The 25,506-nt window shown below is 32.1% G+C and overlaps 1 protein-coding gene across 15 annotated transcripts in view; it reads left to right on the top strand.

The window, feature by feature from the left end:
- The window catches only part of GPHN (gephyrin), a 611,785-nt gene that overhangs the window by 374,674 nt on the left and 211,605 nt on the right, over positions 1-25,506 (top strand). For 10 of the 15 annotated variants that reach the window (XM_082386487.1, XM_082386483.1, XM_082386492.1 and 7 more), the window contains 2 exons: positions 5,073-5,207; positions 20,729-20,785. In XM_082386487.1, coding sequence (XP_082242613.1) covers positions 5,073-5,207; positions 20,729-20,785 — 192 coding nt within the window. Of the gene's footprint in view, positions 1-5,072; positions 5,208-20,728; positions 20,786-23,019; positions 23,092-25,506 lie in introns of all 15 variants that reach the window. The other 5 variants (XM_082386491.1, XM_082386497.1, XM_082386484.1 and 2 more) reach the window with 2 other exon arrangements.

Below are 25,506 nucleotides of genomic sequence, written 5' to 3'. Positions count from 1 at the left end.
GGCAGGCAGATTCTCAACCACTGCACCACCAGGGAAGCCCCTAGCTATCTATTTTACGTTTGGTAGTGTATATATGTCCATCCCACTCTCTCACTTTGTCCCAGCTTACCCTTCCCCCTCCCCGTATCCTCAAGTCCATTCTCTAGTAGGTCTGCATCTTTATTCCTGTCTTGACCCTAGGTTCTTCTGACCATTTTCTTTTTTTTAACTCCATATATATGTGTTAGCATACGGTATTTGTTTTTCTCTTTCGTACTTCACTCTGTATGACAGTCTCTAGGTCCATCCACCTCACTACAAATATCTGAACTACTTTTGTCAAGTCTGTTCTTTGTTGTGTGTGGCCACTGAAGTCTCTGTTCCATTAGCTTTGTGGTCAGCTAGTGATTTGACATAATTTCCTTAAATGCCGGGAAAATATATATATACAGGAAAAGAAAATCTCCCATTCTTTGCAGATGAGCTCTTTTTATATATTGGAGCATGCCTTCAACACTCAGCCAGGCAGTTTACTACTCTGCCTAATCTTCACTTCCTGCTTGTGCAAAATCTTTAGTTCAGCAAGAGGTGAAAGATTAGGTGAAGTCTTCTAAGGATGTGCATTGCCTTGGGCATAATCATGACCTCCTGGAACTCAGGAATATCTGGGAGCTTTTCAAAGCTCTTATGCCTGAAAGCATCTCATTACATGGCCTTTCCTCCCAGGTTTTTAAGTTAATCTGTTATTCATTCCACCTGTTATCCACTGCCTAGACAACAGTGGCTAATATATTTGACTTTAAATATTTGGATAACCTCCCTTCCAGTTAGTTGCCTGAGCCATGGGAGTGTTCCAAGATAGGGAAAATAAAGGAAAGCCCTTTGAGGGTATCCTTCAGTGAGCTACCAGACATGTTGAAACAACCACAACCCTTGAGAATAATGTTTGTTTCCCTTCAGTACTCAGAACCTTTACCAGACATGTGGGCTGTGTCTTCAAGTCCATCACTGAGCTATGTAGTAGGGGATCAGTTGGGGGGATTTGTGGGTTTTTTTGATTAAGCATTCACCTGGCTGCTGTAAACTTGATTAGTTTCTAGATTTCTGATAAAGTTGATTCTGACAGATTTTGTTAGTTTATTCACTTCTTTAGTAGAGTGGACTATTGACATTACCTACTCTACCTTTCTACTGATGTCATTCAGAAAGGATTCCTTTTAAGACACAAAAACCACTAACTATAAAGGAAAATATTGATAGAGCTAACTAAATTAAAATTAAAATATTCTGTTCATCAAAATACATGATAAAGTAAGAAGGCAAGCTACATAGTAGGAATAGATATTTACACCATATAAAACTGACAAAGGACTTGTTATCCAGAATAGATACAGAAATGTAACAATTCAATAAAAAAGAACGACTTAATAAGGGGAAAATAGGGCAAATTGAATAGGGACTTTACAAAAGAGAACATCTAAATAGCTGATAAATGTATGAAAAGGTATTTACTCTCATTAACAATGACGGGAAAAGAAATTAAAACCACATTAAGGGGACTTCCCTGGCGGTCCAGTGGTTAAGACTTCACCTTCCAACGCAGGGGACGTGGGTTCGATCCCTGGTCGGGGAGCTAAGATCCCACATGCCTCGCAGCCAAAAAATCAAAACATAAAACAGAAGCAATCTTGTAACAAATTCAATAAAGACTTTTTAAAAACACACACATTAAGATATTTTTAGTATCTATCCCATTTGAAAAAGAATTAATACTGACAATACTAGGTAGCGCTAAGTTGTGGAGTCAGAGGAATTGTCACCATTTTCTTTTGATAGACATATAAATTGGCTTAACCAATTTGGGAATTTGTAAAAGAAAGTATTCACACCCTACAACCAGCAATTCTGTTTCTGAGTATATGTATCCTAGAATTAATGCATGTGGGAATTATGGTACATGAACAAGAATTGTTCATAATATCTCCAATAAGGAAACATTACAAACACTGTACAACAGAGTTATCCATATTCACTGCATCCTTTTCCTTACCTCCAACTTTTTTCTTTACCACTTATATTGAGGTATCTATCGTCATCAAATAATAGCTTTCTTTTAGGTTACTAATGACTACCTCTATCTTGTTCTTTAATGTCTGTTTCTTTCTCCTTTTTCTGTCTTGCTGTATTCTTTCCATACGGTCTTTGTCTTTCAGATCTCATCTATTTCTGTAGCTTACACAATCATATCTCTGCAAATAATTTCTAAGTCTCTGTCTGTAGCATAACTTTCTTTTTTGAGATGGGTGAAATTTTATTTCCACACTGTATTACATAATGAAATTGGAAATTTATGGTTGCCAGTATTAACTGGATTCTCAATGATGGTTGATATTTCCTTTGCCAATGCCTTAGTTATCCTCCATGCTTCAGTTATCAATGCATTTTTCCAGATTTTTATGACTCTCCTAGAGTTATCTTTCCCACTTTTACTTCCCCTTTTTCTCATCAGATAGATCTTCGTTCCAAGCACCAAAGAAAAGAATTTTAATGAATGTCTCTCTTTTTTTCCCACCGATTACCCTGGTTTGTCATCCCCACTTGCTTCCTCAACTCATTTCTATTCTTTTTACTTTACTTGTATCTTCTTTAAATGCTAGATGTAATGGCATCTTTTCAACTCTCACCTTACTCCTGTTCTCCCCAATAGTTGATATTTTGTAACATCTCCTGAAAGTTTCTTCTCTTTCCTCTTCCCTTATGTTCACTCTGTCTTAATTTTCCTCTTTTGTCTCTAACGGTTTCTTAAAGATAGGAAGACCAAATAATTTATCTTCCAAACTGAAACACTTTTGAAAGTGAGAAGATGGGTTATTTAATAATTAAGTCAGGATAATAGATATAAACCCAGATTATTCAAGGAAAACAAGGTTGTATCATCATACCATTTACAGGTTGTTTTTTTTTTCCCTAATTCCTTTTCTTCTGTTAACCCCTTAATATGGATATCACCTAGAATTTTCAACCATCATCTTTTGTTCTTTTACATGCCCTCCTTGGGTGACCTGAAATATTTGCATGACTGAAACTACCACCTTCAGTGATAATTCCCAAAGTATATATCCAATCCCTAACTTTTTCCTGAGCTTCAGACTCATATTTCCAATAGTTCATTCTGTATTTCCAGACTAGTAACCCAAAAGTATGTACCTCACAATTTAAATTACCTTCTCCCTCAAATATCCTACTCTTTTGTTTATTGGGGGGGTGAAGATCGTGTGTGTGTGTGTGTGTATGTAAGTCTGGAAATATATATCACACATGTGTACTACTTTGTGCAGATGCTTCATTAGGTACTGGATGTACAGTAGTAGCAAAAACACAGTTCCATCATCATGACAATGCGTTCTGGTGTGAGAGATAGACATTAATCAAACTAGCATACATATAAATGTAGTATAAGTATGGGTAATTTCTGTGAAAGAGAGGAACGTGGTATTATGTGAAATATAATAGGGGCATTTGACCTTTTTCTTTCTGATACATGGCCTTTTATATTAGACATAAGTGGCAACATATAGCTCTTCTAAATTAGACTACCTCCATTTCTTTAAAATATTTATTGCAATTCACTATTCAAATATACTAGCAAATGGAGCTATTTTTCTTCTCGGAATTCCCATTGCTTTTCATCCTAGTTATGGGGTTATTGTTCATAAATCACATAAATTGTTAAGCCCTGAAATGGTGGCAGTACCTTTGGTATTGAGGATGTAGGTATGGAAACTAAATAAAAGAGCATTTATGAAAATAATATGTCCTTTATGAGAAAGAGATGGTATGTAAGATACAGAGCACCTTTCTGGCTGCTGTTTTCTTCTTTTCACATAGTAAGTAATATTTGTTGATTGAATAATTGCTTGAAAGTAGTCAAGTTCTCATTTTGAGATTAGAAGACCTACACTCACTAGTACTAGCCCAGAACATGAACTAAATTATGCATAGCCCCGAATAATAAATTTTATAATCAACGTAAATATTAATAATTTTTTAAATAATCCACATTATTTGTCCTTACATTTATATGTTTTTATAGTAGTAATATTCAGTTACATCAGTCTTTACCTTATTGATAGGTATAAAATAATAACTAGCAATTGCCAACATTTATTAAGTATTAACTACTTGTAAGTGTTATATAATTTATATACCTTATCTTATTTAACCCTCAGCAATAATCTGGTGAGGTAAATGCTATCATTATCTACATTTTTTTAGATAAAGGAAATGACAAATTAAAAAAATACATCCATCAGTATCCCAGCAAAGTCACAGTATACTTAAATGGATAATTGAAAAGAGTTTAATAAAGGACTATGATATTTACAAAAGCTTGGGCAGATTTTAGGAAAGCAACAAAACATGGTGCAGCACCCTGGGACTAGTAATAGTGGGAATCATTAATACTCCTAGTCCTAATGGGGCAAGGGAGGGAGCTGCTATTGGAATCCAGAAAAGAGCCAAAAGCAAGGGTCATCTGATAGGGGCTGTGATCTTAGCCAACCTACGGTGACCTGGTAGAGAAGGAGCCAGGGGAATAAATGTCAGACCTTACTCTCCTACAACTCTTCAGTTTCCTGACAGTGGCTCCTATTAGCTGAGCCCAGCTAGAAACCAGAGAGCACAAAATAGCTTATTGATTCTATCTATACAGGTTAGCTTCAAGCAGAGAGAGTGAAGAAGGGTGGAGAATGAATCTGAAAGGGAAACGGAAAATGTCTAGGAATTAAATAAATACTAAGTGGCAGAGCCAGTATATGAATGCCAAACACTTTACCTCTCACTACAATTCTATACTGCCTCATAAAAAAAGCTTTGATGAAATATTATTTGGCCAAGGAAAATATTTTAAATCTGAAGGTTTCTACCCTATCCCAAATTGTTGGATGCATTCATACCTAACAGTAAGTGAGACCAAATATCTGAGAGCTCAGCAGCAAAGAATGCCCCCCCAAAAAAATGTTTGATGTGGGTATTGATTTTACATGTTGTTGGTATTTTCAGCATATTAAACCATACTTGTTCCTCTTGTCCAGATTCCAGACTCCATCATTTCTCGTGGCGTTCAGGTGCTCCCACGAGACACAGCCTCCCTCAGCACTACTCCTTCAGAATCTCCTCGTGCTCAGGCTACATCTCGCCTTTCTACAGCTTCCTGCCCAACACCAAAAGTAAGTACAGTTCCTTGGCACCTTACACCTGCTCTGCTATGTGAATCTGGGAAAACTAACCAACCAATATTTCCCTCCGCTTGTCAAGATTGGATTGCATGCAAGATAATACGATGAAAAATTAATGGGCTATAACACAGTTACTACCTAATGTTTCACAGATTGTCATATTAGGCCAACAATAGAGCAATAGAAATTTCATTCAAAATGCCTACTACCTCACAGCTATAGGTATTACTTTGTGTAGCTCCTGTTTCTTTGTTGTAGACTTATTATTTTTTAGCATACTTATTAGTATAGATGTGAAGTTATTTATTTATGCAGAGGATGAATGTGTTTCTGGCCAATAAACAGTAAGATTAACAAAATAAAATAATATCACCAAAGGGATTTTTTTTAACTTGTCCAGGCGGGGGTAGCTCCCTGCTCTAGTATCATTCCAAATTTTTTCAAACATATTCAACTTGGAATGTTGCTGCCTAATATTTGGAAACAAATCTAAATTGATTAGAAAGAAAGTTTTAATGCCAACCTTTGGGGGAGGGAGGAAGTGTCTTAGTATTTATTTTTTATAATTTTTCCCAAGTACTGAATCATGTAAGGGGGTGGGGGGAGGATTAGACATTTATTTGCTACCTGACATCTTCATGTATGTGAAAAATTGAGTAGCAAACCTAATTATGACTGTGATGCTTTTTCCTGGAATATCTCTTTCCTGGCAAAGTTAGTCATTTGTGCTTTCAAGTTTTCTATGGGATGGATCCACTATTGGCATCAAAAGCTTAACAGTAACATTCCTTCTTATTTAATAGGATATGATGTTAGATATCAGGCTATACAGTAAATTTATTTCAGGGCTCTCTAGGTAATTTTTCAAACTGTGGCTTTTTCACTGTCATCAGATTTAAGGACTTATATAGCTCTCTTCCTCAATTCCAGCTTTTCTATGAGTTTTATGAATATTATCATTGAATTTAACTAGAAGTAATCTCAAGCAATTCTTGATATGTGTAGTGCAGTTGCTTTTACATTCCATGGTACAACCTTTTCAGCAAAGTCTTCAGAGTGTTAACTGTTGTATATCATTGTTTTTAGACTTGTGTCAAAAATAGGTGATATTAATTTTATAGTTTAAAAAAATTGAGGTCCTAAATCTTCAATAAAGAAAAACTATAAAAACATTCTAGATATAAAATGTATGTTATACATTTATACATGGGGTGCCAGTCAGCTACATCTTCAACTGAATGAAAACATGGAGTTCTCAAGACATAAATTGGGTAGAAGAATCTCATCCATATCTTATAAATTTTTGAAACAAAATAATTTATTTGACTTCATTAAATTCCAACAGTATAAGTTGTACTCATTTATAAAGTCTGGGAGATAATTAAAGCTAAATGTTAAGTCCATTTTAAAAGTTTACTCATTCATCAAATATTAAGACCTTAATGATGGGAATACAGAATTATCTAAGACACAGTATTTTTTTCTTAGTGATATACTGTGTACATAAATATTTTAAGCTAAGTTTAATTATACATAGTAGTTCTTGAGCCTTTTTAAAACTCTGCAATTACATCTTAATTACAAAGAGAATATTAAGTACAGTTTTAAAAATCACTCCAAATTTCTACATTAAGTTAATTTGCTTATTGCAAAATTTTAGGAGAGAAAGTGGCTTGTCTTGATATTTTTTCCATAGTTAACACTTAGCTGTTCACATTGACAGTAAATTCAAATAAAACAATATTTGAATATCTTTTTTTTCAGGAATTTTTTTCCGTATTTTTGTCTAGGAATATGATTCTGTTTCTTTTAAATAATTTTTACCAGCACCAGAATGTAATCTCAAAGGTAAAATTATTGCTTTGTTTTAATTTTAAAATTAAACTTTTACGGTTGAATCAGAGTAGTAATATAATAGAAAAATTAGTTTGAATACTTATTTTTTAAAAAGAAGTGAAGATAATCAAATTAATCCTCCTATTAAAAGTCTCAAATTATGAGACTGCTTAATTGAATGTAAACTAGATGCTTTTATATGTACTTTTATATCAGTGACAGACACAGTCTCTGCCCTCATGGAGTTTACAGTTTAGTCAATGGTATATTGAAATAAATAGGTATTTTTAAAACAAATTTATTTAAAATAACTGTTTAAATTATAATAAATATACTTTTACAGTAACTTAATAATGATACATTGAAATTCACGCTAAGAAGAAGTAAAAATGTGTAGTGATAGAAAATAAAAGGAGGGAAACCGCACTTAGATGGGATGATCAGAGAAGGCCGCTCTAAGGAGTAACATTTCACCAGGGACATGAAAGATGAATAAAACAAAACAAAAGCTTTTTTGCCAGATAGAGGTTTTGAGAATTATATTCAGCAGAAATGACCACCTTACAGGCAGTATTCACCAATCAAGAACTCTCAGACTAAAACTTCATTAGTACATAAATAACCTAATTCAGTGACTTCAAAATCCAACTTCAGATATCAGTTCTTTTTTATTTTAAATAATGACTTTTTGTGTGTGTGCCTTTGCTTGCTGAGTCAAATTACAAGGCGGTAGGTTTTAGCACGTAAATCTGTTCTAGATGAATTCTTTATTTTAATTTTATAGCATAAAAATTTAGGGCAGAGAAGAAATCAGAAAGAAAGTCAGGTTTCTAATTTGAGATATGGGTAAATGATGTTATTAACTATACTAAGGAATAAAAGAGAAAAAGCAAAGGAGAGTTGTTAATACATTTTGGTTTTGAATGTTTTCAATCTAAGATATGTATAAGACATCCCAGGAATGATATCTAGCACAAAATTAGAACACAAGTTGAGTTTGACATTGTTATTGTTACTGCGTCTTGGATGGGATATTTATAATTTAGTACATATTACTGTTAGCCAAACCCCATAGAAATCTCCCTTCCATGTTTCAGATTAGGCATGCAATCTGTCATGTGTAGAAATATATGTGCGAATATGTTTTCTTTACATCAGAAATACAATACAGTCTTAAAAGATCAGCACTAGAAAGAGCACTTGGCTTGATAAGAGAAGACCTGGATTCAAATGCTGACTTCTCTACTTAATTACTACACTGCATTAAGCAACTTGCTCAACTTCTCTGAGCTTTTTGTCTATGATGAAACTGGTAATCCTTGCCTCCCCAACAGGGTTATTAATCTATTAAATAAGTCTTTGCCTGGTCCTGGGAAAGCAGTGGTGAGCAAATAACATTGTTCTTGGCTTTACAAATGGATAAAACAGGCAACTATAAATTATAATAAAGTATAGTAAGTGCTATGATTTATCAGCAGGAGTACAGAATACTCTGGGAATAACCATCAGAAACACTTACCCTGGTCTTTGTGAAAACACAGAAGGGTTAAATAACCAAATTATGATTAAAAACTAACAGTTCCAACCTTTCCCTCTGTAGCTTTTTATCATGGGGCAGCATTTAAGGTGAAAACTTTCTGTCCATTTGTATGTATGCATCTATTCCTGTTAGGTCAACAACTATAATATTAAACATTATTATGAATTCATGTTTTTTATGCTCACTGCAATATAATATCCTAGATTGTGCTTTGATCCTTTAAGATTCTCCAGCTATAGTGAGAACACGATCTATAAAACATACCAAGTTTGGATTTCCTTTTCGGTACACTCATCACAATCTAATAAGGACAACAAGGTGTTATCTTTTCTAAACAGTTCTTCATAGAATGGCATTGTCTCCAGCAAAAATTTATTTGCTGAAATGACATAATATTTTTCTGTATGTGGGGAAAGTCGTTTCTCTTTCATATCAGATATTTTCTTTTAATGAAATCTGACTGAAATGACAAGTGATTTTTCACTTCTCTTGCTTGAGAACACGGTGAAGTATATTTTAAGAACAAACTTGGGATTTTAGTCTTTCATTGCCCTAAGTAAAGTAGTACCTAAGCCAAGAAAGTCAAATAGTATGTAGATTCTATGAATGGGCAATATCTAGAGGACTCAAGTTCTAAAATGGTGATAGTCTCCCAAAAATGGTTTGCTAAAAGAATAATTCTATAACAAACTGTGTTTTAAAGTGAGCATGATCCACAACTTAAATGAGTTCTGATTTTCAATTATGAAAGGCAGCAGCACCTCTATTAGAATCAAGAGGCTTGTTGTAGAGAATAATGACCAGAACAAAAAAGAAAAAAAAATCCAAACTTCCAATCAATTCACCATTCCCTATAGATGTTAATAAAATAGAGAATTTTTTACAAAGACCAATTCAATTTTCCGTTTGTTCCCTAAGCATCTGAAGTTTGACTAAAATAAATAACTGAGTAAATGTAATCTCTTGTCACATATTCCCTTGTACCTCAAAGGTTAGAATAGAATTTTGTGCCCAGACTAACCAGCAAGTTCTTTTTTTTTCCTCTTAAGAAGAAAATATAAATTCTCCCTGTCTAATTAAACTAAACTTTATAAAATAATTAAAATGTATATATTGAAATATCTTTAGGTAGTATGTGTTCATTTAATAATTAGTAATAATGTCTAATGTTATATTCAAACAAAATGCAGAATTATGACTTCTCTCTAGGCTTCTGTTATTGTCCTTTGAGCAAAAGAATTTATATTACTCTGGTTAAAGAATATTTTCTTAACTCAGAGTTTTTAATGTGTATGTCTGAAAGGCAGTGTGATTTCCTTAACATATAAAAATGGCATTATTTGATCCAGTATCAGGGTAATATTTTCTCTGAGATATTTTTTCCTAATGATGTTAGTTTTTACAAACTATTCCATATTATCACCGCTTTCCTTTGTGAACATCAGGGTGATTGTGTAATATGGCTAGTTCATTGGTTCCCAGGTCTCTGGAGAATGTCATGAAATTTCTAAAATTCTTGCCTAGATCAAGGCAATAACTGAGGCCTGCAAATGATTTTCCACTATTTTTGAGAGCCTAAATAAAATCAGTAAGACTACACTAAACATCAAGTTTCTTTGCTTTTGTCTGAAGTCATGTCAACAATGGTATATCAACAACTGTTCAGCAGTTAATGACATTGTAGAAATGTATGGGTTCTACATGTGGAGTCAACAAACACCAAAAAAGTTGGGAAACACTGAATTAATAACATTAATTAATTTAATAAAATACATTCTCTGGACATAAAAATATAAGTTTTTTTGTGTTCCAAGTTAACTGTCCCATGGGGGCGTTGGTTATTGAGCAATAATATTCTCAACGTTATTGGTCAGATCCAGCAGTTCTCAAGCTTAATGGTCTCAGGACTCCTTTACACACTTAAAAATTATTAAGGACCTCAAATAGCTTGTTTATGTGAGTTGTAGCTGGTGATATTTACTGCACTGAAAATTAAAACTTAAAAATTTTTTAAATGTTTATTTGCTTCAAAATGAGAATAATAAGGCCTTTCTATGTTAATATAAATAATATTGCTATGGGAAAAATAGTATTTTCCAAAATTTTAAAAATCTACTGAAAAAGATGGCATTGTTTTATATTTTTTCATATTCATTTTGATGTCTGGTTTAATAGAAGGCAGCTAGATTCTCACATCTGCTTCTGTACTCAATCTGTTGTGATATGTTGTTTTGGTTGAAGAATATGAAGAAACAAATCCAACTTCACAGTTCCGTAGTTAGAAAAGAAAGGACTATCTTAATAACATTTTCTTATAATTGTGGATATTCTTTGACACTACATCAAAATTTTTCAGTTGGTAGTCTATTAAAAGTTAGTGGAAGCGTAGAATCTAAAACCCTGTCAAGGACAATTTCATACTCCTATGTATTAAAATCCATTGGACACACTACTGTATATAAAATAAACAAGGATCTACTCTATAGCACAGGGAACTGTGTTCAATATCTTGTAATAACCTATAATGGAAAAGAATCTGAGAAAGAATAGATAGATAGATAGATAGATATAACTGAATCACTTTGCTATACACCTGAAACTAATACAACATTGTAAATCAACTATACTTCACTAAAAAGTTGTTTGTTCTGGGAAAAAAAAATCCATTGGTCTGTCCTGAACGTTTAATGGATCTTATATACAGGTATGATTTTGTAACATTTTTTGATCACATGGAAAATATAAGTTCTTCCAAGTGTTGACTATATCCAAAATCATTTTAATTAATGTAACCACCAAGCTCATTAAAAACGCCTTGGAAGCATTGGAAGCTCTCAAGCTCATGGTGATGTACATTTTCCACAGTTCTAATTTTTGCTTAAAACGTAGAGTTTCTTCTTTGGCAAAAAAAAAAAAAAAAAAAAAAACCCAACAAATCCTGTCTGTTTTCCATGAATTGACAGTCTCATTTCATTCATTTTCAAGAAAATGTCTACCAGACATCTAAGTCTGAATAGTCATAGTTTGTCAGATGTTGTTTCAAGTAAAAATGGTGTTCTTTGTAAAACCTGGCTAGTTCAACTTGCAACTCAAACTATTGCCTAAGTACTTTAACCTGAGACAACTGTCATTCTTTGTTATGCATCAGAAGGGTTTTATTTCATACTTTCCATTTTGTCACACTCAAGGGACAAGTTTTAATTAAATTGAGTTAGTATTTACTGTTTCATTGAGGAAAGTGTTAAACTGTTAGTACACAGTGGTGAATAATACAATAACTATTCACACTATTTGGATCCACTGCCTTGATTTTTTACTATAGTACCAACCCACTATTGCTTTTGTACTATCAGTGCAAATGTCAACATAGTGTAAGAGACAAATAATGTCTTAGTATTATTATTAAAATAATTTGGCCTTGTGGACCCCTGAAAGGATCTCAGGGACCCTTACAGGTCTGTGGACCACACTTAAAGAACTGCTAGTATAATCAAATGAGCAGAGTGGTTTATGTTTCTTGGAAACATCCTGGGTCAAAATTACGTGTGTTCTCTTTTTCATTTAGACCATGTTACAGTGGTATTCTCATTCCAGAGATCTTATTCTTTAGGGAAATGACCACCGGTACCATGCTTAATATAAATGATTCACCCTTGACACTCTGATCCAGATTCATTCTAGGACAGGGAACAGAGTTTCTCCTCTCTGATTCAAAATAATAGAAGACTTCACAAAGTCTTTTGAAGATACAACCAGAAAATGTTATTCCCAGCTAACTTTACTCATCTCCAATGTGATTCTACTTCTATATTTGTATAGTAACTAATGTTTCCCTAGGGTCTCCTTTCTACTTATAGGTGCACAGAGAGCCCTCTTCTAAGTCATAACCTAGTTGATGGAAGATAGTTTTATTAGGGATATCTTTGGGGATGTCTTCTTTTTTTATAACTAGTTTGGAACATTTAAAATTGGTGAGATTTTAAATAAAAATACAATTTTCAGCTATTTCTAAAAAAATCAGATTGACATTACTGGGCCAGCACGACATATATCAGTACTCAGCTGGCATTCTTTATACCCTCCAGCCTACTTTACTTATTTGCATTAAATGCCTGGCTCCTATAGACTTTTGAGTAACTGATTTCCACTCTCATTCATTATTGTCTAGTTTCTCCTCATTTATAACAACATATTTATTTTGCTATTTATTCTAGTTTGATAGCAAAACAGATTTTTGAGACTTCAAAAAAAGGATTGTTTTCATATCGTTTCTAACAGGAGAGACACTATCCAGTATGGTATATGAGTTGTTGACATTTTGAAGAAAACTAAAATAGTAATAATATATTTTAGCTATGAATTTTCAGTTTACAAATTATTTTAAATGGTTGTTCTTTGACATTCTGCTAAATATACAGGATTTTACATTGATTTCTGTTTTTCGTTCATCTAATTAAGTGTCCCCTCTACGTTTTATGTACATTGAAAATTGAAAATGGAATTCCCCCCATCCTTTTCTTATTATTTAATGCTCACAGAATTATATTTATCATTGAAACTAAGAATAGCTTAACTGTGAAGTGTACGATCGCCACTTTGAAATCTGAGTTGCAAATGAAATTTGATTAGCTAGCCTGAGAAGATACAGCTAACTAGAAATTAATAGCTATAGAGTTAACAGTTTTATAGTTTAGACAGTCTATAAGTGGCATGGTCTTTTTTTTTTTTTATTTAAAAAAAGTGATATACATGCTCATTTTAGAAAATTAATATAAGCAAAAAAAAAAAAAGAGTTCCTGTAAGACTGCCTTTAATAAATAACAACTGTTAAAACTCTGCTTTTATCATTCTGGTTTTTTTCCCATGCATTCAAGTATTTTATATAAATGGATCATTATGGCAAGGCAGTGATTAAGAGCTCTGGTTCCGGAGTCTCCAGGCTTGGCAATGAATCTCAGCTTTATCACTTACTAGATGTGTGGCTTTCAGAACGTTACTTCACCTCTATAACCTTAATCATCTGTAAAATGAAAAATAATAATACTATTTGCCTCATAGGGTTGTTTTAAAGTTTAAATTTTAAAATGCATATAAATCACTTACCACAGTGTTTGAAATATAAGAAACGATCACTAAATGTTAGCTATTGTTATGAAACTATATTTTAACCTATCTCATTCATTTAGTAACATTCTTTCTACGTCATGTACATCTTTACATGTTTTTAAATTATCTTCTACAACATTAATATCAATTATTGTTCAGTATTCAAATTTGTGGGTATAGCATAGTTTTTTTCACCAGTCCCTATTTTGCATATTTTAGTTGTTACCTATTTCCTAGTTTTAAATATAATGCTGTGATAGTCTACTGGAAGTGAAATGTTTTAGAATCTTCTCTTAATTAAACTTAGCGACTTGTATTAATTCTACCTTTGTTGAAAGTGTATGCCAAACTTTTAGGCCCATGGTTCCCATAATTCATATGGTTATCAGGAAGAGATCATTTTTGCATCTTCATTAATTCAATTCAATCATATTCTAGAAGGAGCAGCCTTTAGCATTTGCTTTTGACTGATTTACTGACAGATATTTTAAAAATTATGGATCCAAAGTTGTTTGAAAAGTCAACAGTATTGAGTATGTAAAAGTATTGCACTATCAGGCACCAAATATTGAGTATCAGCCCTAGTGTGCCACTTTATACCTTTGTTAGAACTAGTAAACCTCAATTTCTGTATCTGTAACATCATCATACTAAATTAAGTAGCCTCTAAAGTCCCTTCTAGACCTATAATTCTATTCCTTTGCAATAAGTTTCTATACTGACTGAATAAATATTATCATTCTCTTTAGCCCTTCTCTCTGATATTATGTTAATATCCAATTAATGTAAAATAATTTACATTTATTTATTTCAGCTTTTGCATTTCATGCTACTACATAAAGTTAAAGATTATGAAGTGAAAACGTTCTAACTTCGTTTAAGATCTTTCTCATTTAGGTCAAGCTTTGTCTCTGTTAAGTGGAATATTGATTTCTCTTGGTATTCACTAGCATTTTGTTTAAGTTATAGGATGACAGGGAAGTGAGAACTGTAGAAATACAAGGAATAGTGAAATTAAGAATACTAGCTTTCAGTTAATTTAATATCTTTGTTTCCTATAAACTTCTTTTTAAAGGTTTGGGGTATGTTTTGTGTAAAAGCAGCTCAACAAAAATAATCTGTGCCATCATTATTTCAGCAGCAGAATTGATTAGATATAGCCATGATTCAACTGGCCATGTCTCATTCATGACTTTAATAGACAGCATATACCAAACTAAATTATTTCCTAGATCTTTATATTTTTAAATGATACATGTTCTAAAATTGGCCATGTATTTTCTTGCCCAAAACTTCAGGATTATCTGCTCTCCCTTTTCATCCTACTTTCATTAAAGACAAAACACACATTAATTCAGAAATTCATTCAATGAATATTTTTAGTGCATATTATGTCAAGTACTGTGCTAGGTTTTGGGAATATAGCAATGCATAGACTTACTAACCATGACCTCAAGGATCTTATAGTGGAGCAGATGTGAAAAAGAAAAAAAAAAATTACAACAAATCTATCAAAGCTTTGATAGCCTAAAAGAGCTCTTCTAATCTTATAGGGAAAAAAAAAGAAATAAAATGAGTAAAGGGCAGGAATAGCCATTTCATAAAAAGAATTAAATTCAGCAGATAAATATGTGGGAAAAAAATGTACCCTCACAGAAATCTGTTAAAAATTTTGTAGTCAAATTGATAACTATTTTTAAATTATAATCATCCGTGCTATAATGAGCAGTGACATGAATATTCCTAGTCACACTAGTAGGAATATAACATTGTATAACCTTGCAAGCAAACTATATATATAAAAAATTTTTTATGTTTTAACCAATCATATTATTTCCAGAAATTTTTCAATGGAAGTTATCAAAGAGGACATGAAAGACTTATGTACAAGATTATTTATCACAACATTATTCATATTCATGAAAAATTAGAACCAACCTTAATGTCTATGGTTAAATAACTTGTATAATAATATGTATATATATGAGTTATTTATATAACCTAAAAAATCATATCTTTAAGAATATTTAATGACATAGGAAAATGCTTAAAATAAAATATGTAGTTTAAAAAAGTACTAAACAAAATTGCATAGGGATTAAATTACAGGTTATTTTATAATCTATATTATTTTTTAAACCAGAAAAATATAAGTTTTTGTTGGTCTGTTTTGTTATATAGACAGGATCTGGTAATGATGAGGATGGATGTCTTTTGCCTACTTTTCAGATTTATGGCAAATCTTCATAAAGCCAACTATTTGTTTGTGTTTGTAACTCTGTTTATACCAGAGCATTTTTATATGTAGGCTAAGCCATTCCAAATCTTGCTGGATAGAAAATTATATTTCAATGGAAGTTTGAAAATAAACTTTTTTCTATCTCCTACACAAATAATAAATAATTCTTAAAAACATACTATTTAAAACTTATCTATTTCAAAATGCCTAATAACTTTTTTATACCATACCTGTGATGGGCTTCATTATTTCTTTTTAGACAGATACGAAACTTGGGGAAAAAGAGCATGGATTGAATTATTCTCTGGCTAGTGGGCAGGAAATAACTTGCTTAAAAGTCTAATTTTGTATAGATTGTATTATTTTGGAATCAAAGCTATTATAGAAACTTAGGGATCAAATTTATAAATGTACAATAAAATATAAATAAATATTTGAAATGTTAATAAACCATTAGAAATCGGAGCCTTTAAAATAAAGGATTTCCTAAGTATAAAAATTTTTGTAAGTGGGTGGGGCAGTTGGTAGAGCTGTGACTTGCTACCAAGATTCTAATTTTTGACTTAATTCTTCATTATTCTTTGCAATATTTCCTTGAACTTCTCTATCCTTTTATTGGTTTGCCTTTCTCCAGAAATGCATTAGAGTATTTATTTTTCCCCGACACACTTATAGAATTATTGATTCTCTTACTTTCATTTCTTTCTTTTCTCTTTTTTAGTTTGCCTTAATAAATCACAAATGAAACAGAATTGTTTTACAATGAAGCACCAGTTTTACTGAAAGGACTGAAATATAGTGAATTGAAATATTAACCAGATTCCCAAAAGAATTTCTTTATTTACAAGAGTTTGTTTAAATTTTGAGTTCTCAAGTAAAACTTTTTTAAAAACCTCCTTCTCCAGTCACAACTACCAGAAGCAATCTATAGCTGTACCAATATGTTCTGAGTGATACTGGTTGGAAGAGAAACAATTTCTAAAAAAAAAAGTTTTCTTTCCTGTCATTGATACCCATACTTTAAAAAAGAAACTGGCATAATAAAATAGGATTAAAAATGTCTGTCTCTCAGGGTAGTTCTGAAGGTAAGTTAGATAATTCTAAAAATAAAACAATTCAATCCCTAGGAAAAACAAACAAAATTTTTTTTAATCTATACAATCTTAATCTAAATCAATACAAAATATATCAGGGGAGAAAAAGGGGAAATCTACATTAGTCATTCTATAATGAGAGCCCAAATTTAATGAAGAGAACTGAGAGCCAGAGAATTTAGTATAAGCTATGCTTTTTTTATTGATATGTCTCCAAAAAGCTAATGGACCTCTCTAAGACCTGCGTTCTCTCATCAATAAAACAAACACACAAAATATATAACCTTTTCTCACAGTTCTTCACCAAACATCTTGCAGCTAAAGAGATGTGTTAATGCATACATCCAGTGATATGGGTGCCTACCTTAAGTGGCTTCTACAACCCCCAAATTTCTTGAAGTTTCATATTGTATTTCAAAAATCAATATCAAGTTGGATTTCTACTCCAAAATCTTATTTTTGCCTTTAAAAAATATTACACTTACAGCTACTTATTATTGGCAAGAGAGATGAGGGTGAGATGGGGTGATTTTCTACTTTGTTAATAATGGAAATAATTTTACAGTGAGCTCAGTTTTGGAGAACTGAGCTAAATCAAAGGGAATCAACAATCCGTATTGTGTTAGCATCCAGGCAATTTCTTTTGTTGCGTGATATATCTAAAATTCAAGCTCTTATTAAAAAAAGGTGAATACGAATAGCAGTCATTTCACTACTTTAGTGACCACATCCTGGTAATTAATTCCTGAGGATAGATTACCCAGTAATTAATTCCTGAAGAAATATTCCCAGAATGTTGCAAAACAGGTGGTATAGTGCAATCTTTTCAGACAATTTTTAATGGATATCTTGTTAAATATATTCAGGCTGAGAGGCTGAATAGAAGATTGAAATGATTTTGATCCTCCGATTTATGTCTTAACAATCTCAGTAAAAATATTTATAAAAGGATTTCTTCAGGGTACAAAAATCATTAGTGATGATATTTTTTGTTTTGCAGGTAACATTTCAGTTTTCATATATCATTATTATAAACTAATAATCTCAACCAACCTGTAATCCCTACAATTCTTTACATCCAATTCTCAAGCTTCATTTATATTGCAGTGATTTTATATGTAGTATAAACATTTGCAGTTTAGCCTCTCTTAGTTATTGATACAGAATGTTTATAGCCTCAGAAAAATATGTATAAAATTAGCTAACAATGTGAGGCTTTTATAATTATCATGAAGAGTAAAGTTCATTTTATCCAAATGCTAATCTTTTGTGATTTCTTTTAAATTCTAATCAAAGAAAAATAGTAATCAGGTATCTGGATTAGCTGTGAATTTCTTTTATTTATACTACTCCATCATAATTGATGATTAAGGGTTGACTAGCATAAATGAGAGCATTACGTCTTAAAATCTATCGATTTGACTTTTCTCTACAATTCAAATTTTAGTATATGTGACAAATCTTTTTCATATTCTTTCTGAAGTTTTTCAATATTAGGGATAATTACCTGTATCAGGAGCCACAAAAAATCACATGGCACTTGATTTACAACCACTTGTGGCTTTGATAACCGCATTGGTTTTCTAAAGTCTTCTTCTTACGATAGTTAAGGATTCACAAAATCAGATTTAAATACAGAAAATTGGTGTCAAGCATTGACAGATGAGCTGTCTGCTCCTAAAAATCTTTGTGTAAATTGGTATATAGTCTGTTTTTCATGTTCAGAGTTCAATGGTGATTGTCTTTTCTCTTCTTATATTTCATTCTTTAAGCTTCTGTACTTGCACTTGCATTTGGAATTGAAATGATTTAGGAAAAATTTCATCCATACATTAATGTGGTAACATAAAATTTCTTCCATAAATGAGATAGATAAACAGACACACAGGGACATGTATACATATACATCCTCTTATAAGCATCAGGTTTTTTCCAACCCATTTATTTCCAGGCCTATTAAGGTAATACAGCTTTAAAGTAGAAACCAGGAACGGTGGATGTTGGTCTTAGATTTGTCATTAATGTCCTGTGTAACCTTGAAGAAACTACCTCATGTTGCTGGACTTGATGTAATTTTAAGCTTTCCAGAAATAAACGATAATGTAGAAAATGGTGTTCACTTGTTACTATGTAACAATGCAGTTTCTAAAAGTTTTCAGAAAGCAGCATGAAACATTAGACTCTATATTTTTTTATAGAAAACTACGTTGTTTATAATCAAGATATTGTGTCAATTTAAAATGGAAAATAGCTTTTGATATAAAGATGTTCTCTGAAATCAAAGAAAATAGCATAAGAAAATGACTAAATAATATGAACTCACTGTCCATCCAGAGGCCCTTTCTTATAGACTGTTTCCATTCTAATTAGTATCCACTGTTTCTAAATTTAAGAACTCTGTTCAACCAAGAAGGGTAAGAATCAGTGATTATCTTTAGGGTACAATATTTAATTAATGTTGAAGAATTAGTAAAAACTATTTATATCAAGTAAAACCAAAAGTTGACACAATTCTTATGGATCAAGATGCTGTTTTTCAAAGTGAAAATCCAATTTTCTCAGTATTATTCCTAAGCAATCTACTTACGCTATCAGAGATATCCTACAAGGGATAAGACAACTATAGCCTGTCTCCAGAAACTATAATTTTGTAGCATGGTCAGATTTCTTATTTTTCCTGAGGACTTTAACACTGGGAATTTGGCATCACATTGATACTTCATCAGTTGTCTCCTAATACAAGCAAGAGAATCACAACTAACTTGAGCTATGCTGGTCTGAATGGAGACCGTCATTCTGCACATGTAGGAATCCATAATGTAAAAGCACTTGGTCTGAAGCTTCCTTCCAATCTCCCCCCTACTCTTTTTTTAGTTTGACTTCCTCTTTAACCAAAATATTATTGTTACAGCTCTATTAAAAAGCAAAGGGATTTCTAGTTTATACCTAACCTAATAAAACACTTTGGGTTTAGAATCTTCCTTTTCTCATTTACACAATGAGGTGAAACAAAGTTTTAAAACAGCAGTTTTACTTTTCTTTTTTTCCTATCTTACCCAAAAGGAAAAAATAACTGAAATAAGTGAAAGCTTTGAGGGAATAAATGTATCTAACTTTGGTCTGGCATTAAAATTTTCTGGTTGGGCAGCACAATTGTTTAATTGGGAATCTCAGTGACAGCTGAACAACCTCAATGCTTGGGTTAACAAGCAGAGGAGCTTCACTCTGTCACCTGTCAAGAATGATGCTTGTCAGGACTGATCTTTCCACTTAAGGAACACTCATGTTTCTAGTCATAGCACTGATGTTTTCTGATATTACAATGGAATAGACACTAAAGGAGACAAAGTTTTCTGCATAGGTATATTTGTATTTCTTTGTTTTTCGTAAGCCAAATGCAAATGTAACACTACTCCAGACACTGCTTCATGAGAAGTCCCCAAGATAACCAAAAGTAAGTGCCCATTTCCTCATCTTAGGAATAGTGTCATAACAAAGACTGAATTCTAGTGACCAACCTGTCTGCAGAGCATGTCATATAGCCTCTGGGTTAGTTAACTCCTTGGCTTGGCCTCCTAAGATGTATCTCAAAGAGTCAATTGATGTTTTTGCATGTATTATTTACTAATGTTTAGAAAAATTTTTAAGTTCACTTTTTCTTTATTCTGTCTTTTTTACCCATCTTCCCTCATTGTAGCAAATTAGACGGCCGGATGAAAGCAAAGGAGTTGCTAGTAGAGTTGGATCCCTCAAAGTAAATATGTTTCTAACATTTTTTGGCAAGATTTCGTCTATAGCCTACACTACTTCCTTTTTGGAGGGTGGTGGGAGGAAGGGGGCTTTTTCCATTTTTCACCATCCCATTTTGTTTTATTTTAATATTTTTATTGGCTGTTGGGTCATTTTTGTTTGTTTGTTTCAGCTACACATAGAGCAACCAGCTGAAGGCAAGCTGCCAAATAACTAGCTTTGAGTGGCACCACAAACAAGAGAAAGGGCAACTGCCTCATTACAGGTGCCTGTAATTTGGGGTTCTAGAGTAAACCGTTCCTCTGATTGATGTCACTGACTATGTGTTAAGTTCCCGTTACACAGAGAACTAATATTTATTTTCAGAATTGTTATATCCCCTTTTTACTTTTTTTTGTTAAATGTTATTTTAGTGTCATTACCATTTGTAGTTCATTCCAGAAAATAATTATTATGAGTTAATAACATGTATTTTATATATATATATATATATATATATATAAAATCTTAAGAATTAGAGAGAAAAGGAATTTCATATGATGCTTGCTAGTATAGTGGGCTCACATATAGCTAATAGTAAGCACTCTTAATCCCCTTTGTTTTATTTGTCAAAAGTTAAAAAATGTATATAACAATCAGCAGAAACTGATATATATATATATATATATATATATATATATAATATATATATATATATAAATGTTTGCCCATTTGTGTATGTGACCTACTAATACACCACTTAAAGATTTCTGATCTAATGGTCCCATTTGGTAGTTGTTAAATATCCATTTGGTCAATTTATCTTGGGCACTCGATACTCTAACATTTAATCACAATGAAAGGTAAATAAATTATCACCCTTAAGAGACATAGACATAGCCAATTAATCACTTTTAATGCTGCCACCATAAATGCAAGTTAGAAAATTTGCTGAATTTTAAAAATATGCAGAGAAATCTACCTCAATATTAACCACTTCTTCTATCTCAGTCCCATTTGTCCTTACAGCAATAGTAACTGCTAAATTAATCAAAATGACATAATTCACTGCACTGGGATGTCCCAAAATTCAATAACTACTTTGAGGCTAATATTAAGTCATTTTAAAATTTTACACACCTCCAATTTATTTCCATTTAACAATTTATGGAGCACTAATTTCTGCACTCTTTCCTCTCCTTGCCTCTTCTGCCTTCTTAATTTTACTTTTTTGTTGTTGTTTATTTATCTGTGTGTGCACACACATGAGTGCACATGGATGAGGGTGTGTCTGTATGTTTGTGTCCTTTATTCCAAACAAGCCATCTTCTCTGTTCTCTAACACTGCTATATACTGGGTAGCATTTTTTTGTTGTTGTTATTTCACTAAGAATAATCAGAGGGGATGGGAAGTGTTGATTATATACCTATTTCAGAAGCGAGGCAAGCTAAAATTATTTAGTCAGAAAAATATGACTTTATGTGTCTTGATGATATATCAGTAGCATTCCTCACTGTCTACCTGTGAGGTATCATATTTTAATTTTTTAAGGGAAGATAAATCCATTATTGTTGAGACTATGGATTATGACTCAGATTCAAGTGAAAAGGTGCAGTTTGACATAACTTTTTGGAAATGACTGATAGTGAAATAGAGATAAAATGGCATCCATACTGCAGCACCATCTGTTATAAACTGGATTGTGTGTGCGAGTACGCGTGTGTTTATCTCGAAGTTCAGCTTTTGGATGTGTAGAACTTCAAGTTGTAATTGTATGTTTATTGTTTTTAAGTGTATATACAATATGATTATGTGTATACACATAAATATGTATAAGAACAAAATATACATTTTAGGGTTCAATCAGTTTATTTGAATATGGATGCAGCCTTAAATCAAAAAGAGTGTTTGGGAAAGAAAGGCAAATTTCATAATTTTTAAATGTCTTTATTCCATATTTCTACAAAAGAGAAAATTTTAAAGTGAATCTCTAGAGGTTTATAAGGATAGTTAAGGTATTTATTTTCTCTAACACTTTGGGGAGAAAAGAGGCTTTAATTAAAATAAAATATTCTCTTCCTAGTCACGGTTTATTGAGCATGTATTCTTGCGCTATACAAAGATCTTCGACGTTTTGAAATGTTTGCCAAAGGCAGTGAGAAATGTATAACGCTATGATCTTATTTTTAAAAGGAAAAAGGAAAACTGAAAAGAGACCAAGTTGCTTTTTCAATTCATTTTCTGATGTTTACATGTAGCTCCATCGAAAGCTGGAGGAGCTCAGAGATCACCTAGAAGGCAATGTGAAAGGATACTCTCTCAGAGTAAATGTACGATTTCACCTGGTGATTTTTTTTTTTTTTTCCTAAACTTCTGCTGACTGGTAATTCCAAATCTGATTGGTTTGTCCTCTCATCTCCATCTTTTTTACTTTCTGTCTCTTTTCTCCCTATCTCTTTCTTTCTTTTCTAACTGCAGCTTCATGCTCACATTTATGAAAGAAAGATTAAATTAGCATAGAAGACCTTTAAGCCACACTAACATTGCATTTGATTTAATAGCATTCTGGCTCCAGTGCAAATTAAAACCTTTTTTTTTTTTTCAAAATCTGTGTTTCTTATACAATTGTATAATTTTCTGACGATCTTTTCATGAGACTTCATTTGGAGCTTTTCCATTTACTGTGTCTTCTGTCCCTGTTGGATGTGTCAGCAGGATTATAAATTATGGGCTGGATCCAAGTGATAGAGCCTTGATGATTCGATTTCATTTGTCAAGGAAAATATTCAGTGTTAGAGTCTCATTATAGGTAATCTGGCAAGTAGATACATCTATTCTGAGTTAATAGACTTCTCTTAACTCAGACTCTTTGGGAATAACTATAAGATATCATTTTTTGTCTAAAAATAAGAAAATTAGGCAGTAGGAATCTTCACTATGAACACTATTATGTAACATCTTACAAATACTTGAGATAATGGCTAATATAATATACCCAGGACAACAAAGAAGGAGAACAATACCTTATAGCCACTCAATACTGTACATACGTCATATAGGCATACTAACAATAGTATTTTTTGTGACTGATAGTTCAGACTCAGAATGCTTGATCCTACTCCTGAATATATCTTTTCAAGATAAATGGAATTAAAATCTCTAAAATGGTACATGGTATAAATATGGTAGAAGAAAAGCTAAAATATTACAGTAAATAATTTCTGGCTCTATTTAACCTTGACCTCGTATTTCTGAGGCTTTAAAAAAAAGTTCCTATGAAACTTAGCCCTGATTTACTTCTCCCAAGATTATTGTCATACATTTAATTCATATTGCTATAATAATTTTGTTATGAAGGATAGAATAAAAAATAATAGTGCTATGATAATTCTCTGGTTTCTCAGCTTTGTTTTTAATTATATACTATGTGTATTTTGTATATCTCTTCATTAAATTTCTGTTTACTAAAGTTCAAAGTTTTTTATTAATATCAGTCATTAAATTCTGATAGCTAAACAGAAAAGGAAATTAATACATGTCTCATTTTTCTACTTCTTTCTTTTGAGCCAGTCCTTCTTTTCAGTCATATTCTTAGAGAATTTGAAAAATTACCCACAATCATCCCCAGAATCTATCCCACTGTTTTAAAAAAAATAAAAAAGATTAGTATGAATTTTATAATTAAATCAGTCTAGATATATCTGGATATCATTCTAGAAACTCCTAAAAAGATTCTGATAATGTATGTTTTTAGTGCCATACTCTTCCCTAACCAGTCATAAAAAATGATATTATTTTTCTTTCAGTGAAACCAAGACCAGAAAGTTGAGACTTGCTAAGGTCTATATGGTAGGGAGTTTGTGTTAGATTAGGGTTAAATTGAAATCTCTGTGCTTTGGAAATTGGTTTTCTCATGCCACTCTTCAATTTCTTTTTTTCAATACCTGTACTGCATGATGGAGTACATAATAACTAGTCTCAGTGTCTTCATCTTTTGTTTCATTTCACTGGGTCACACTTTGTTCTGATTACCTTTCTTCTAAAAAGATTGAATATAAGGTGTATCCTTCTAAGATTCCTGTTAACTAGAAAAGTACGGAAAAACAAAAAATATATTGTCAAAAGGCAAATAATAGTATTTTCTCTACAGAGTTCAGCTAGGAAAAGACACAAATCAAAATCTTAGCTGAATGTTCCGTGTCTCTCCTTCGCTTTAATTCTTATTGCCCCAGAATGCCTTAAAATATGCCTTGTATATTAAAAAATTGTTGCTTAGAAGCAGAATAAAGTTATTCTAAGTACCATACGCTATATAAACAGATTTCGTTTCTAAAATGAGATAAATTGGCATATAGTGACCATTCCATTTTGTGAAAATTTATTGTAGGTGTCCACACAGAAGAGCAAGTATATGAATGCCTTTTAATTCATTGAACATCGCTAAATATTTCAATAAGATGAAAGGTTCAGAACCATGTTGCCACTTAAATATCTTATTTAATAGTTGAAGAAGGTGAGACATCATTCAGAAGTTTGGGATAAGGATTTAATTAAATTATTCATGTTTCAATTGGTATCATCTATATGATATATTATTTTTTAGAGGAAAGAACCCTGCATTTTTATTTATTACTTATAATCAATGATATAAAGTAGACTATTGTATTAAGAGGTAATTTTTAGAACAGTATTAAATTTTATTTATTTCTCATATGAAAACATACTTTTTAATTTTACATGGACTC

This window comes from Balaenoptera borealis (genome assembly GCF_965194805.1).
Source record: "Balaenoptera borealis genome assembly, chromosome: 3".
Lineage (NCBI taxonomy): Eukaryota > Metazoa > Chordata > Mammalia > Artiodactyla > Balaenopteridae > Balaenoptera > Balaenoptera borealis.
This window is presented reverse-complemented; position numbering and strand designations above follow the sequence as displayed.